Raw genomic sequence first — 16,350 nt, 5'->3', positions numbered from 1 at the left:
ACAACTTTCCAAAAACAAAACAAAGCAAGCATTGATAAAGTCAAAAGGATGGTGGGCAAAGTCAGTTCTGCTGGCGTTGCTAATGCTTGTTTTAAAATGTTCATTATGACAACCCTTGTATTCATAAAAAGACAACATAATTTTGTCAAGTATTGAGAAAAATTATGGTACTACTGATGAATCACCACACATTTATATTGGAACACTTTGCTCTCTGTTCACTGAAACATGGGCACCATAGGTTCTATAAATATCTAAATAAGTTTAAACGGGCAAAATCCAAGTAAATACCCAAACACTCCTTTTCATGCTTCCAGCAAAATATCCTTTGTGCATTGCACACATTAGCATTCATACCTGAGAGGCTGTTCATCCATGTATCAGGTGGGATCATGGCACGTTGAATCTTAGGTCTCCACTTCTAAAAAGAAATAAAGTCATACACACTACACCAACGAACTTGTTTGGTAAAACAATATGTGACTGGTATATTCTTTGTATTTTTACAGCTTTGCATGCCCAAAGGGCTTTCCTTCAAGACCCAGGCTGACTCAAGAGATCCTCAGTTCCATTCATTTATCATCACGCGGGAAGATGGCTCTAGAACATTTGGATTTGCACTCACATTTTATGAAGAAGTGACCAGCAAACAGATTTGTAGTGCAATGCAGACGTTATATCATATGCACAATGCTGAATATGATATCATTCATACTCCATCTATCAATGGCAAAGACAGTGATAGCAGCCTGGAAGAGTGCAATGAAATTCCAGTATCGAAACTGCAACGCTTCAACTCCTATGACATTTCTCGAGATACTTTGTATGTCTCTAAATGCATTTGCCTCATCACTCCAATGTCATTCATGAAAGCCTGCAAAAAAGTGCTTGAGCAACTTCATCGAGCTGTGACATCCCCCCAGCCGCCACCATTACCCTTAGAAAGTTACATGTACAATATTCTTTATGAAGTACCTCTTCCTCCAGCTGGGAGATCTTTAAAGTTTTCGGGTGTGTATGGACCAATTATTTGCCAGAGGCCAAGCACCAGTGAACTGCCGTTGTTCGACTTTCCTGTGAAAGATGTTTTTGAACTACTCGGAGTGGAGAACGTGGTGCAGCTTTTCACCTGTGCTCTACTAGAGTTTCAGATACTGCTTTATTCCCAACGTAAGTAGATGGTTTATCTTACATTATGAAACTGTGTGATATATAAAACATCCATTGCACCCTATTGTAAGGATATAACTTCTATAGGCAGATGACACAACTACAGGAGCTGTAAAAGTGAAAATAATATTGATTTATTATGTACTGACATCAGAAGTTAATATTGCTAACACACAAATATTGAACGGATCTGTGTATCTCCACATGGTGGGGTTTATTTTCCGATAATATTTTAAAAGGTAATCTCAAACTGTGCTTGAGCTTTTCTTTCTTGCTCACAGTCTATAGACAGATTTTTGCTACATTATTTGCTTTTGTTACTCTCTCTTCAAAATTAGGTGTTCTGATATTTTAAGTTCAAAAACTGTAAAGTGGCTGGATCGATTTGCCTAAGCAAACTCTTTGTTGTTAGCATCCTTTACATCATCAGTCTAGGTACCTCAGCATCACTTTTTCTACAGGCAAGGGAAGATCAGTAACCAAATCTTCACAGTTCCTTTTTTTAAAAAAACATTTTATTATGTCTTCTTTAAGGATACTTCAATAAATAAACACATGGCCAGTTACACAGTCCATGAAATGGATATCAGTAAGTCAAAACTGTACTCCTCTGAATAACTTTAGCTTCATTATAAATTCTTGCATTACCACATCAAAATCTTCACATCAGTTGACCTCCGTTTGGGACTGAAGTGGCGTTGAGAAGCATGGTGGAACGATAAAGTGAGAATTACAATCTTGTGTGCACACAGGGACAATTGGGAGGTGTCAAAGGGTTCAAGGTGCAATACCCTGCTCTGCCCTGGCTTTCTTTGATGGAGCAGTAGTCTGAATCCAGATATTACATGTCAAATTACTCTTTTCGTGAATCTAGTGGACAGCAAAGAAACAGAGTACCAAAAATCCCAACAACTTACAATGATGGGTAAGCGTGGGGACAACCAGGATAAGGACAGAGATTAAGTATGGTTCGAAGGCGCTGCAACCGTTGGCTGCCTGAATGGGTAGTTTAAATAGAACATGTGATCTTTGTCAGTTCTCAATTCCTGTGAAACTATGGAAATCAGGAGTCTGTCTGGGTACATTTTGATGTGCAGCATTGGCTCACAGTCTCACCGACCCCCTAATGCACTGTGCACACGCTGGGTACTGTGAATATCTTTTTTATATGCATTCAACTTATTTTTGAGTTACTGTATGATCACAATCTTTTGAAGCAGCCAAAGGGCAAGAGGCTGATGATATGGGAACTGGTGTACACTTTCAACATTGTCTTGGTGTTGTTTTATTTGGACAAGCATATTTAAGCAATCGAGAATTTTCATTGTAGATTGCCTGCTTCCTTTAACATCCTGAAGACTTCACGGCTGGAAATGTTTGTGTTATGGGCAGTCAAGGATGCTTTACTGGTTTTCTACTGACTGTTGCCGTTGAATAAGTGCTAAAAACACGTAATTGGTCTTTCTGTTTGAAAAATACTGATGCTCTTGCAGACAGGTGCCACAGAACATTTTTGTCTCTCTGTGTTTCAGTTGTTGATACACTTGTTTTAAATCATAGAGCAAGTGCTCCAAAGTCATCTCCTGGATGATACTGGTGTAGGTGTGGCTCCAATTTAAATTTCTCCAAACCATCAAGGCACAATTATAGAGAAGCTGATACTTTGGGAGCCTTTTTTATCTATTGAAAGATGTAACTACAGGGAAGCAGTCATGAACAATCAGTGCCATCTTGCTTCAGCACCATCTTGCTTTGATCATTCCATTAGACTATATACAGTAGTTGTGGGTGGCAGTTTTCATTCAGTTTATCAGAAATCCTCTAGCTCCAACAGTGATAAAAAAATCACAGTAGTGCAAATTTCTTGCTGCCATTTAATAAAAGAAAGCTACCAAACACACCAACGAGGCTAGCTCCCGTGATTGGTGAGAACATTCTTTCCCTGCAAGGCCAGCAGTCTTACAAATGTATTTCTTCTTTAGCAGTAGAGGCTCCTGAGCTTGTACCCCAAGAATGGCACTTTGTGGTAGCAGTTACTATTCTGAAGGACAAAGACATGACTCTAAAGGTTCTGGAGGATTTCGGTCAAAGGTTTGCTGGACATTTGGGAAGGACATCTCCATCAGGCATTTGTGCTGAGTGCTTCATACCTTTATTCTACTATCCTTGCATTGGAACAAAGGGGGTCATTCTCTGCCTTCGTCAGGATCAGAGAATTTGTCCAAGTTTCCAAGGGCTTCTTTTGATGCCATAAAATATTGGTTCATCTCTCACCAAAATACAAAGTGACTGATGTTCTTAATTAAATTATTTATACTTGGTTCCACCATGTTCAGTTAAACCTGTGCCTGCATAGCTTCTCTCCTTGTAGCAAAAGGTTGTAAGATATGTATCTCCACCTGTACATTTAGATACTGAACACTGCCTGTAGGAAATCAAAACAGCAGATTTGTTCCTCTCGCTCCACCTCTGATTTCCCCTCTACTTCATTGAATTTGCCTCCTATTTCACCTCTAAAATCTATCTTCGCTATCATATCCATTCTGGTCGCCCTTTTGGCCAACTCTTCCACACCCTTCCACCTCTTACTTCTACAATAGCACATTTACGTAAGCAGAAATGTTTCTATGATTGCCTATATATTAATTAGTGTGTTGCTGTAAGATGTCAGTGGGGCAACCATGATATATCAGAGGTCACCTACCGTGATGCAGAGAGCGTATTTGTGAATACAGCCTTCTATGCCTAGATGTAGTCATATCCCCATGAATATTCCCAAATACTCATACCTGAGTGAATGTGAGTGCAGGGTCAACCCATTATGTCCAGTGATAGCCTTAAGTGCCAAGCGACAATCATCATGTTCCTATTTAGAGGCTAAAATGCCTGGACTAATTTATACTCAACAGAGATATATCTATAGGGAACAAATCTTTCATGTCACATAAAGGACACAGGCTCAAACTATAGAAAGCAGCATAATCCATCAGGTATTATAGGCTCAGGCCTCATACACTATATTTTTCCTTCAGGTTAAAAAGGGATCTTCAGAGCCAGGCATTACATAAAGTTCCTGATCTCAATGTTCCAACTTTCCCCTGGTGATGACGCCAGCCTGTTCTTGGGTTAGCAGGAATGTGCTTGACCTGAAACTGCCTTATCTGAGCGGGTAGTAGAGACTGCCTATGGTCTGATCATTGTTGCAAACTGCAGGAAAGAAACAGGGTTGATCTGAGTCTGACATACCAAGAACATACTGCAATGTCTCCCTTCAATGACTGACAGATCTGTCCGTGTACAGAACCTAGGCAGGTATAAATATGCCTCTCCATCCTCCCATGTGCACTCATAAGGGTTAGCGCCCTGACTGTCTGAACTCAACTCTGGAAAATTTGCCATGGCCAGGATCCAGACAGATGAGCGAGGACAACGGCCAGCACATCAGGCAGGATAGTGTCTGGCAACAGCAGTTGTTGGACTCCTTTTCCACAGGAGTCCCAGTTTGCACCTGCTACTACACCTATTTTCTTTTCTTCCTTTTATTCGTGAGCACCCCATCATCAGATTTTATTGACAGAACTCTGCTCAGTGGTGCATTCTTCCCTGATGTCTCAGCATCTGCTCTTGCCTGGGGGCTTGTTAAAGCTTAATTAAAGATACCACTAATGAGAGCTTAACAAGTGTGAGTGAGGAAATTATGTTAATGTAATGTTACCAATTATTGTTGATTCACTGATGATGTAATACCTCCTCTTGTTCCCATCATTCTAGTAAGACTCCTTCCAGCCTGTAATTACTGGGTTCCAGTTTGGGCCAACTTCTCCTCAGAGTGCTATTTTGTTCTTGTTCACCCCCCACCCCCTTGTCTCTTAATTACATTTATTCTTGGTGGTTTACCCATTCATTTGTGTAGTCGGTCTCAAGAGGAGAAAGAGGATTGGGATTGAGAGCCAGTGCCATGCAGTGCTTCCTGACATAACCTCTTGCTTCAAATGCAGATGCTCGAATTATACTGTACTGTAGCTTCTATATAGCACTTTCCATCCCTATGTGGGGCACTGAAGTGCTAATGCCCCACAGGTAGCACTCTGCACTGTGTGGGGTGTGTGGTTTAAAGTGTGTTGTCTTTGTTTTGATCCTACATGGGAAGCGTTTTTGTATCATGGCTGTGTAACCACACAGAAGCTGCTAGCTTGTCTTGCGATGCTGTGCTTAGATGCTTAGCAGTGTGATGGATGAGGGGACAAGAGAGATAAATCCACTGTTTATGATTTGCATTATGTTGGCAACTGTTATTAGCTCTGCAGATTCCATTATTATTTGTATGGTCTAAATGTATATGTCGACGGTAGCAGAATGATGTGCACCCTCAGATATTATGAATCTGGCAGGGAGGCGAAGAGATGGAGATCTGCTATAATGAACTGGGTTACAGACTTCCTTTATATGATTGTTAACATAGGTTCTCAACTATGAGGTGTCAGGTAATGCTCAGAATATAGACCTAGTTGGGACTCGGAGGATAGCCAGGAATGTGTAGCAGATCTTCTAGGACATCACATGCGTGTCCAACTGGTGTAGGGTGGTTGGTTATAGTGGACATGTTGAGTCTATCCCATGCATACAGGTGATAGAATGATGGCATAATAAGATGTGGTGGAATATTATAGTTAGTTGTTAATTGGAAAGAGGATAGCGTGCCTCTGTTACTGGTGGGTTGCCAGTTTCTATCATTACATTGTTGACTGCTGTAAAAGGCTGTTGATTGGAGTGGGCTGTGCTTATGCTGGTGGTAAGTTGTTCCAGGCTGTTTGCCATGACCCATAGTCTCTGATTGGAACTATGCAGCCATCTTTTCACCTATCATTTATGTTTCTTCTGCTCCTGCATATTATTTATTTTGCTTGCCAAGGAGATTCAGACATTTGCAGTTTGGACCAACACTGTTAATCCTCCTTTGATTTTTTCCCCCGAGTGGCTGAAATAATCTGCAATGCTAATCTCAATCGTAGCTTCCTATTTTGTGAGCATTCTTTAAACTTCAACTATAAATATAACAGTCCGTTGCCATGTGAGGCTCTGTGGACGATGAAGAGTGCTTTGAACATCGATCAGTTATCTATAGATAGCCAGTGAAGGGATCGTGGAACTGGCGTCATGTGTTCCTTGGCTTGTATGAGGGGAGAAAAAGTCTTGCCGCAGTGTTCTAGATTTGTTGTAGTTTGCAGAAAAGGAAGCCCAGGGCCCGGGTGTACAAGCTTTTGGCTTAGTCCACCTTGGAGATCTCGAGGGTGAGGATAGCTTGTAACTTCTGCCAAAATCTAAGGTATGGAAGGATGCGTCTCAGTGTTTTCATTGTGTAGAACTTGTTCATAGTGACTTAGTTAACATGTGAGATCAGGGACTGGTGTGAGCCCCCCCCCGAGGTTCCTCACATCACCTGATGTGGCTGATGGAGCATTCAGTTCTTTGAGGACTATTGTCGTAGGTTGGTGTTTGTGCAACTATTCACATATCATGATCTCCGTTTTTGAGGTATTGAGTTTTAGGTGGTTCCCCATCATCCATGTATCTGTGGCATGGATGCGGACATCACGTCTCGACATGTGAAGGCTTTCTGGATTGTTTATGTTTTGCACAATTTGTTTGTCATCTGCATGACTCTAGCATGTCAGGTTGTGGGTTTTAATTAGATTCGACATTAGAAGATGAGGAGAGATGATGGATTCTTGTGAGACACTGAAGAGCAGGGAGTGGGGTTCTGAAGTAGAAGGTGGTAGGGATATCAGTCTTTATCTGTCTCTGAGGGAGAAGGCAATGCAATTGGGAGTGTTTTTGTGTTATGATCGGAAGTAACCTGTGGGCATACCTCCATTTCTAATGACCGCATTATTTGATCCGACACCCATGCCATATCAATTCTAGAGTAAATCCTGTGTGAAGCAGAGTAATACGTGTAACCTGGAACAGTTGTATTTAATGTTCTCCATGCATCTCTAGTATGCTGCAGCCGCCCCATTTCTAAAATTGCGGCACGTGTCCTCTGCATTCTAGTTGTAGCGCCCGCCTAGTTGAATCTATGCTATAATCCCTAACACAGTTAAAATCTCCCATAATCAACTATTGCCCCTCCCAATCTAGCATTTCAATATTTAATGCGTCAAAAACAGTAGGATCATCTATATTGGGGCCGTATACGGAGCAAAAAACATATTTCTAACTGTGCAATTGCCCATCTGTGCCTCTGATCAACCAGTGTCCTGTGTATCATACAAAGAAAGTGCTTACTTTTTCAAATAGCAGTGCCCCGTATCGAAGCACTTAGTGTTGTACACACTATTGTGTCATACCCTAAGTGTTTACGAAGATTACGATCTTTATATGAAAGATGTGTCTCTGTTAAAAGAACTATCTGGGGACTGTACATTTTTAACTCGTCAGAGACAAGTTGCCGCTTAGTTCTGCTGTTAAGACCTGCAACATTCCAAATGATACACTTAACCCAACCCATAACACAATTTATTCCCTTCAGTCATATTACTACCCTTCCTAATGCCCATCTCTACTCTTATACATATTCCACATTTATTCACTCTGATTTCAAACTTGCTTCCTACTTTCCTATGTGTTCCCTTGTTGACTTTTTCCTGCCCTTCCAAGTTCCACCCCCACCCCCCACCACCAGACCATCCCCCCTCCCTGTATCGTAAATGAGAACTCCTCCCCTTTTACAAGCTGCTGCTGACTGGGCAGCTACTAGGAGACAGTACCCCCTCGGTCGTCCCCTGCACCAACCCCTGCACCCGTTAACCATTTGTCAATTTGACATTTGATAGAGACTAAAAAAAACGAATAGAAGCAGGAAGAAAAAAATAGAGAAAGAGAAAACCAATATATTCAAGTATCATAGAGAAGACAGCCCCAAGAAGAAAAAAAAAATTCTGCCCATCTACTTCCCCTCTGTCTGGCTTTGGTCGCCTAAAAAAGTCCAAGGCAAATTTCTCTTAAGTATTGTCTGCCGCTTCTGTTTGCCATCTACCGATGGCTTCTTTAGCCTCTTGTTCAGTTGAAAAAAAATATGATTGACCTCCCCTCAGAACTTTTAATCGTGTGGGCTCCTGTTGAACTACTTGTATACCAGTTGTTTTTAATGGGTCTATCAATTGACGCAAATTCCAGCGCATTCCGATCATAATCCAATTTCGCTATCTTTTCATGCCACTGTCGAATGTAAGATACTTAGACCCTTTTCTTTTCCTAGATATTTATTCTCGGATAGTCTGTACTTGGCTCACATTAGTAAACAGCTTGAGCTATTCTTTAAAGAGAATATCGGGTCAGCCTCCCCACTCATAGTTTGGGATACTATGAAAGCATACGTAAGAGGGGCAACCCAACAATATGTTTGGCAACAGAATAAAGAGCGTAAAGCTGCAAGTAAAGCGGCCACCCAAGCAGTACGCAATATCGAAGAACAACATGCGCTGGCGGTCTTGCGGGGGACAAACAATCAGGAACAATGGCTTTAATAGATGCAAGGTTAGCCACGAAGCAGTCATTTAGGAAGAGAATTGTGGTCAGTTATAATAAACATCGTCTTTCACAATACGAATATGGGGAACAAATAGAAGGGTTTTGGCTTATAAAGTGGTAGATGAAAAGGCTAAGACTCAAATAAAAGTCATAAAAGGGGAACATGGGATCTTACATTCACATCCACAGGCAATTTTAGAACAATTCTCCATTTACTACCAAAGGTTATATACGCTAATTACTAAACCAGAAGATAGAGGCATACAACGATATCTTCAGAGCAGCCATCTCCCAGTTGCGAGTGAAGAAGAACTGGCTCTGTTAAAGCGTAATATTTCCAGAGAGGAAATAAGTTTGCCAATTTCTACTCTGCCCAATGGGAAGGCGGTTGGTGAAGATTCCATACCGAGTGAATTCTATAAAGCTTTCAAAAGTCTTTTAATTTTACCGTTTAGTTTGGTTATACGGTCTATAGATTCAAGCAGAAAGACACCAATATCTTGGAGTATGACAAAGATAGTCTTCTTTTTGAAAAAGAACATACCCCCTGATGAGCGTGGCTCTTATCGGCCAATCTTGCTGATTAATGTTGACGCTAAAAATTTTGCAAACATTTTGGCGAATCGCCTAGCCCCAATTATACCTGGTTTAGTATCAGATCATCAACATGGTTTCATTATGGTCAGGGATACGACAGCCCAAGTCAATATGGCAATAGGGGCTTTCGATATGGCTGGGAAGATGTCAATAAATCTTGGAATGGTTCTTTTAGCTGCCGAGAAGGCTTTCGACAGAGTGGGGTGGGACTTTCTGTGGGCTATGTTGGCAATACTTTGCTTCAGGGGACAATTTAAACAATGGATGCAAGCGTTATACGATATGCCCCAAGCTAAATTATTATATTCAGGTTTACAATCATCTACATTTTCAATCTTATCTGGCACCAGGCAGGGATGTCCCCTCTCACCTCTGTTATTTGCTCTTTACATCGAGCCGTTTATCCGTGCCCTGCAATCCAACTTGCAAATTACTCCAATAATATCAGGTGTAACTCAGCTTAAGGTCACCGCTTATGCGGATGACATCGCGGTTTTTACAATTGATCCAGTTAGGGCGATAAATGCTATTGAGGACGAAGCAATTAAGTTCGGCTCTCTGTCAGGATAACTAAACGTCATGAAAACACGGGTACTTCTTAATTTTAAGTCTGAAAGATTAGTTCCTGGGGTCTGTTCGGTCGCTACTTACTTAGGGGTTAAGTTCTCGACATGGATAGATCGAATATTTGCGCATAAATTATGAATCTTTACTGAAAGATACAGTTAAACAGTTAAAGAACTGGCATAAACTCCCCGTAGGAATCCTAGGAAGATCTAATATTATTAAAATAAAAATACTACCCAAAGTTCTGTATTTATTTCGATCCATTCCCCTGCAGGTTCCCAAATTTCTTTTTTAAGAGACTTGGGGCCTCATGTAGGAAGCCAAATACCGGTCGGTAACGGCCGAAATTCGGTAAATATCCCGTTACCGACCGGTATTTAGGCATTTGCGATGTAGGTGACAGATTTTCTGGATTAGGTATTTACCGAATCGGAAATTAAGAAATCGGTAAAATACCGATTCGGTAAATACCGAATCCAGAAATGCTATGTAGGGGGCACTCAAGTGAGTGCATCATTGGTGTCTGGATTCGTTATTTACCACCAACTACTAGCTGATGGTAAATGACGAATACCTTCCAAGAAGCATTTTTGTGCTATTTGAAAAGTGCAATGTGGCAGACATACATGCCCTTAGGGCATGTATGTGCGCCACATGTGCACACATGCACGAATCAGGGGTGCAACAGGGTGTCAATGTGACACCCTGCCACCCATGATAATGCCTCCCCTATTACCGATTCGGTATTTACCGAATCGGTAATGGTAACTGGCTTCCCATTCTTTCCTATGGGCCTCCAGGCCCATAGGAATGAATGGGAAGGGATGCATTATTACCGATTCGGTAAATACCGATTCTTAAATACCGATATTTACCGAATCGGTAATAATTACTGATTGGTTACCTACATTATATTTACCGATTCATAAATACCGAATCGGTAAAATTCGGTATTTATGAATCGGTAAATGTGATGCTACCTACATATGGCCCTTGATGAGGTGTTAAGCAGCTTTATTTGGGGATATAAAAAAGCCAGACGGGCTATAGACTTATTAAAGCTTCAATTTAGTCAAGAGGACTTGATTCCCTGTCTTCCAAATGTATTTTTGGGCCGCTTTTGCTGGGCGTTTTCGTAGTCTTTTATATCCTGCCCACAACATTTTTTCTCATCACTCTATATAGGGAGAGGATAGTAGCATGTTCCTATATAGAATTAATGACCCAAATTACTTTAAAAGAGTCAAGTTTAAGACTATCAGAGATAGCATATACATATGGCATGCTATATCTTATAGATGTACTTTATCATTCTATCACGATAAGCTTCCCCTATGGGGCAATCCGATATTCCCGGAGGTGTTTCAAGATTCTGTCAGCAAACGCTGGGCTAGCTACGGGATATTATGTCTGGGGCACCTGTATGATAATAATAATGGTTTTGCTACTTTTGAGAGCCTGCAGCTCCAGTATAAATTACCTGATTATATGTTTTTTAAATATCTTCAGGTTAGGGATCACCTCGTGAGACATTTAGCTACTACAAAAATACCTAGCTCTGCAATCTGGGACTGCCTACATGGGGAAAAGACAAAATCTTTGATTCGTCAAATGTATAAATGCTTCAATAATTATAGACAGAGGGATTGTGAAAGACTAGCTCTGTGCTGGAGCGACACTCTGTGGACGGTGATTACGCCTGCCACTATTATACAAGCATTATGCATTATAGACGATTCAGTTTATTCTGTTAGTTTGTGACTACAGCAATTTCGCACTATATGCATGCTGTACTATACACCAGAAATAAATCGCCAAATGGGTCTCGGGGGGTGGTCCTGTGGGCGATCTGACGAAATGACCCAGATGCGGGACATATGCGGCCAGCATACTACATATGTTCGCAACTTGTTCGGCATTAGAGACATTTTGGAAAACGATCTGCTAAGTATTCTCTCAGAAATTGGGGATAGATTCACCTCTTACAGCTATAGAAATTATGAAGGGCTATAAGAATGTGAGTCATGGACTTATGCGGCTTTCTTCAATACTATTAGTTGTTGCCTGGCTGGCAATCGCCCGGGTTTGTATCTCTCCAAAACCTCCCTCTATAAACGACTGGTGGATTCTGGTTAGGGAAACGTATGCAATGGAAACAGCTCTGGCTAAGGCAAGGGGTCTTCGTTCTTTGGGGAAACTGAAGGCAACATGGGGGCATCTGGTACTTGATATCTTAGTTTGAATATTACTATCTTTGACATTTATAATAGGTATGATCTGGGGTTTACTGTTTCTGTTTGTTTATATGGATTTGTTTGCTTGCTTCATGCTTCTGGGTAATGTTTTTCTTTCTTTTCCTTTTTAAATGTGACATTGTGTTAAATATGTTGCCCTCTTGTTGACAAAAAAGAAAAATTATTAAAAAAAGAAAACAAAAAGAGGGAGTGTTTTTGTGTACGTCGATATGCTCTAGTGTGAGTATTATCTCGTGGTGGTAGTCAGTATTAAACCCTGGTAAGTCCAGCAGTAGTAGTGGAGTCCTGCTTTTCTTATTGACAGTAAGCTTGTGGTTGTCCAACTACGGAGAGCTGATTATATGCCTCTTCTTGGTCTGAACTCACACTGTTGATTCAACAACAGGTTGTCTTCCTCAGTGAAGTAGATGATTTGGGTAAATACTGCTCTTTCAATCAGCTTACCCAGGCTTTAGCCATTGAAAATTGACCTGTAGTTTGCTAGGTTGGATGGGTCAAGATTCTTCTTTTTGAGAACTGGTCAGATGTAGGATGTCTTCAGCTCTGATGGGAAGGATCATTGTTGTAAGGATTTATTTGGCAAGCATCTAGCTACTTCCCCAAATGAACTTTCTAAACATTTCAGAGGGTGGAGAGGTGCAGGGCCCAACCGCAATCCTGATGGCCTGCCTTGGCAAGGTTGTGGAAATATATTTTGATAGTGCTGTCGGGGTGTTAAGAGTTGGTTGATCTTTTTTTGTCTGCTTTTGCGGCTGTTCATTTGTTTGGAAAAGGAGTGTTAGATGGTTTTCTATGAGGTGGTCCCCTAATTTTTCAATTTGATTAAATGAACATTTATGTCAATTTTGTCACAGAAGCTTGAGAGTGTGGGGATCTCTGAGTTGTAGTACTCTGGGTTGTTAAATTCTGCCAGAACCATATGTAGTTCCTTCAATCTGCATCCATTATGCATGTAGATTAGTGGTGCGTTTCTGTAGTCGTGATTGCGGATTTGTGTGCTCGAGTAGTATTTTGTCTTTTTCATTTTGTGTTGCATGATGCAGGGTTCTGTTCTCATTTTCTTAATGTTGACATTGGTCAATGTAATTATTTAATGGTATCTAGTTCTCCAGGCTGCGGATAGCCAGTAGTAGAAGGTAGATATATCCAGTGGTTGCTGTAGTTTATGACGGGATGGGTGTTATGTGCTACAAGGTTCAGTTCCTTCTATTGTCTGTGCATTTTGTTGCTGTTTTTGGTTGTCTTTGTGTTTGTTCTCTAGGCTGAAAGGTTTATCTTGAAGACCATGTCATGATGGCCACTTGAGATTATTGAGGAGTCAATCAATCAGTAAACTTGTAGAACGTGACTTGTCACCCTTCAGGGTATCCAGGTGCTAGCAGGGCCCAGAGTCTAAGTCAAAGAGCCAGGTTTTCAGCCTCTTTCGGAATTCCTGTATAGTAGGGCAGATCTTGAGGTGCAGGGGGAGGCCGTTCCAGGCTCTGACTGCGAGGTAGGAGAAGGAACATCCTCCTATTCTGCTGCAGCAGGTGTGTGGCCTAGCATGAGGGAGGTGGAGTGGAGGTGTCTGGCAGGTTTGTGAAATCTCAGGCAGTTCTTGACGTAGGCGGGTCTGGAGTCATGCAGGGCCTTGTAGGTAAAGGTGAGAAGCTTGAACTGGCAAGTCTTGTGTACCAGGAGTAGGTGGAGTTTTCAGAGGTGAGGGCTGATAGGGGTGCGAGGTGGAAAATCAAGAACGTGTCTTGTTGTGGCAGTCTGGATGGTCTGCAGTCTTTGAATGAGGTGGGACTTGATTCCAGCGCAGAGGGCATTTCTGTAGTCCAGTCGACTGGTGACGAAGGCCTGGGTGACAGTGCGTCTCGCATTTTGGGAAAGCCACTTGAAGATCTTGCGTAGCATGCTCAGGATGTAGAAGCAGGGTGAAGATACGGTGTTGAAATTGGAGGAGTAAGTTGCTGATTACCGTAGATGTGTCCAGGATGAGTGAAACTGACATTTAGCATGTGTCTGGCAGAATGAGTAGGTCCAGATACAATTTATTTGATGTTGAGGACCACAAGGTTAATTTGATGACTGTAGTTGTTTGTGGATGTTGGTTGTCAAACCAGATGTTCAAGTGGACTAGGGTGAAAAGTTGAGGCGATTTAGCTTGTCATATAAACTCAAATCACCCTTAAATTGACCACTTCTTGGAGGTGCTGTGTAGATGAGGTGGAAGAAACAGGTAGAGGTTGGAGGTAGATAGAACCTAACTAGCATGGATTCAGACATGGTGAATTCTTCGATGTGAGTGATTTTTAATTATTTCTCCTTTCTTGCTGGTCTGGTTTCTATTGATGATGCCATATTCAGGGGGAATGGCTTCATAACATTGGGGGCAGCATTGTTCCTGAGCCAAGTTGATTCCCTGATGATGTAATATCCCCTTTTCTATCTTTCCAGTAAGAGTATCTCTTGCCTGTGACATGTCCCATTGCCGCCTACACAGAGTGTTCCAATTTGAGACAGCTCTGCCTCAAAGTGCTATATTTTTTAATTCTCATCGCTTCTCTTTTTTCCCCCTGAATTTTATTCCTACCTGGTGGTTTACCCATTCATCTTCCAGGTCTGTTGCAAGGAGAGATGAGGGACTGGCAGTGATATTCTGTGTCATTCACTGTGCTTTTTGGCACAGTCTCTCACTTCAAATGCACTTTATCGGAGTGTCTTTGGTGCTCAGTCTGAGTTAAGCTCTCCCTCACTTCATTACAGACAATAAAGGTGTGAGTCTTCAACTTCTCAGTTTTCTACACCATGGTTGTGGGCAAGCTGAGGCTGAAGGTCATACACACACACTAGTGTCTAGTAGCTCCAAAATAGAGGCACAACATTTCATATTTTCTTTCTTCCAAGATTCAAGAAGGACATTGTGAAATGACACATCTTTGACCCCCTGAAACAGGTGCCTTACCTCGGCCTGTTCATCGGGTTCGTAACCTGGGCATTATCATCGACGACCATTTGTCGATGAAACAACAAGTCACAAAGGTGGCATCAATTTGTTTCACCATTCCTAAATGGTTAAAGAAAATTCTTTGAATGATACCCCTCCACTCAGAAAACGGTAGTCCAGGCCCTTGTCACATCTAGGCTAGACTACGGCAATGTTCTCTATTGGGGCTCTAATAAAGCTGTGATACAAAGACTACAGGTGGTGCAAAATGCGACTGCCAGGCTGCTCTGCCATGTTACTAAGACTGCACCTATCTCTGGCTTCCTTTGTGATCTTCATTGGTTAAAGGTGGAGAATTGTATCAGATTCAAAGCCCTGAGCTATATGTTCAAAATCAAAACTGGTCTGGTTTCATAATATCTGCAATCTTTAGCCCAATCCTATACACCCTCATGTCCCGTGCGCTCCGCCGTACAGTTTAAGTTTACTGTCCCCAGAATCAAACTTATACAAATGCGTGGTCGGTCCTTATCTTACTTAGGGCCATCCCTATAGAACTCTCTCCCCATTTCATTACGAAAGGAAACCTTTTATGAGAGATTTTGTAGATGTTTGGTAACATGGCTTTTTAATCTGTAATGTTTTTGTTCCCTTTTTCCCATCTACTAGGCTGGTGCCAGGAAATCCCTCAGTGCAGCTGTGAGCCCTATACATTTAAATAACATAACAAACATAACATCTCTGGGGCTGAAGCTGTCCACTAGTGTCCAGCATGATGTCATGAATAAGTGCCAGTAGTATGCATAATACTTGTAGGTGAACTGAACTGGGAGTAACAGCAGGCATACAACTTGTAGGCGAACTAGCCTGGGAGTAACAGCCTGGAACCTAATCATGTCATTGGTTTGACTGTGTCAATCTCTGTTTGCATACTTCTGCAAACATTGCTCTCCTAAGCATTCATTTGCATTCTGTGTTTCAACAATATCCCTGGCAGGTAGGTAAGATGGGCTGCCATTGTTGCAAACTCTGTCATCTCCAATCAGGACCCTAATTTAAATTCTGAAATCTGCGGCCTTCGGGGCAAGGCATGTAGCATGCTGATCATGGCCATCCATCCACAAAGGAAAGTAGAGACGTTGATGGGTGGTGATTCTTCAGCGGAGCCCTGAATGGTGTGGGTGGGTGGGGAGGGGGGGGGGTTCATAGAGCGGGGAGCTGAGAGAGGAAAAATAGAGAGGAGTGAAAACAAGGAGAGATGAGGAGAGAAAAAGATGATGGAGGAGCAGGATGGGA

At 41.8% G+C, this 16,350-nt stretch overlaps 1 protein-coding gene across 4 annotated transcripts in view; it reads left to right on the top strand.

Annotated features, from left to right (window-relative positions):
* The window catches only part of DENND5A (DENN domain containing 5A), a 299,668-nt gene that overhangs the window by 32,367 nt on the left and 250,951 nt on the right, over window positions 1–16,350 (top strand). For all 4 annotated transcript variants that reach the window (XM_085648154.1, XM_085648156.1, XM_085648155.1 and 1 more), the window contains one exon: window positions 510–1,170. In XM_085648154.1, coding sequence (XP_085504280.1) covers window positions 510–1,170 — 661 coding nt within the window. The remainder of the gene's footprint in view (window positions 1–509; window positions 1,171–16,350) is intronic.

This window comes from Triturus cristatus, chromosome 3_2 (assembly GCF_964204655.1).
Source record: "Triturus cristatus chromosome 3_2, aTriCri1.1, whole genome shotgun sequence".
Classification (NCBI taxonomy): Eukaryota; Metazoa; Chordata; class Amphibia; order Caudata; family Salamandridae; genus Triturus; species Triturus cristatus.
The sequence above is the reverse complement of the archived record's forward strand: the minus strand, read 5'-3'. Positions and strand labels throughout refer to the sequence as shown.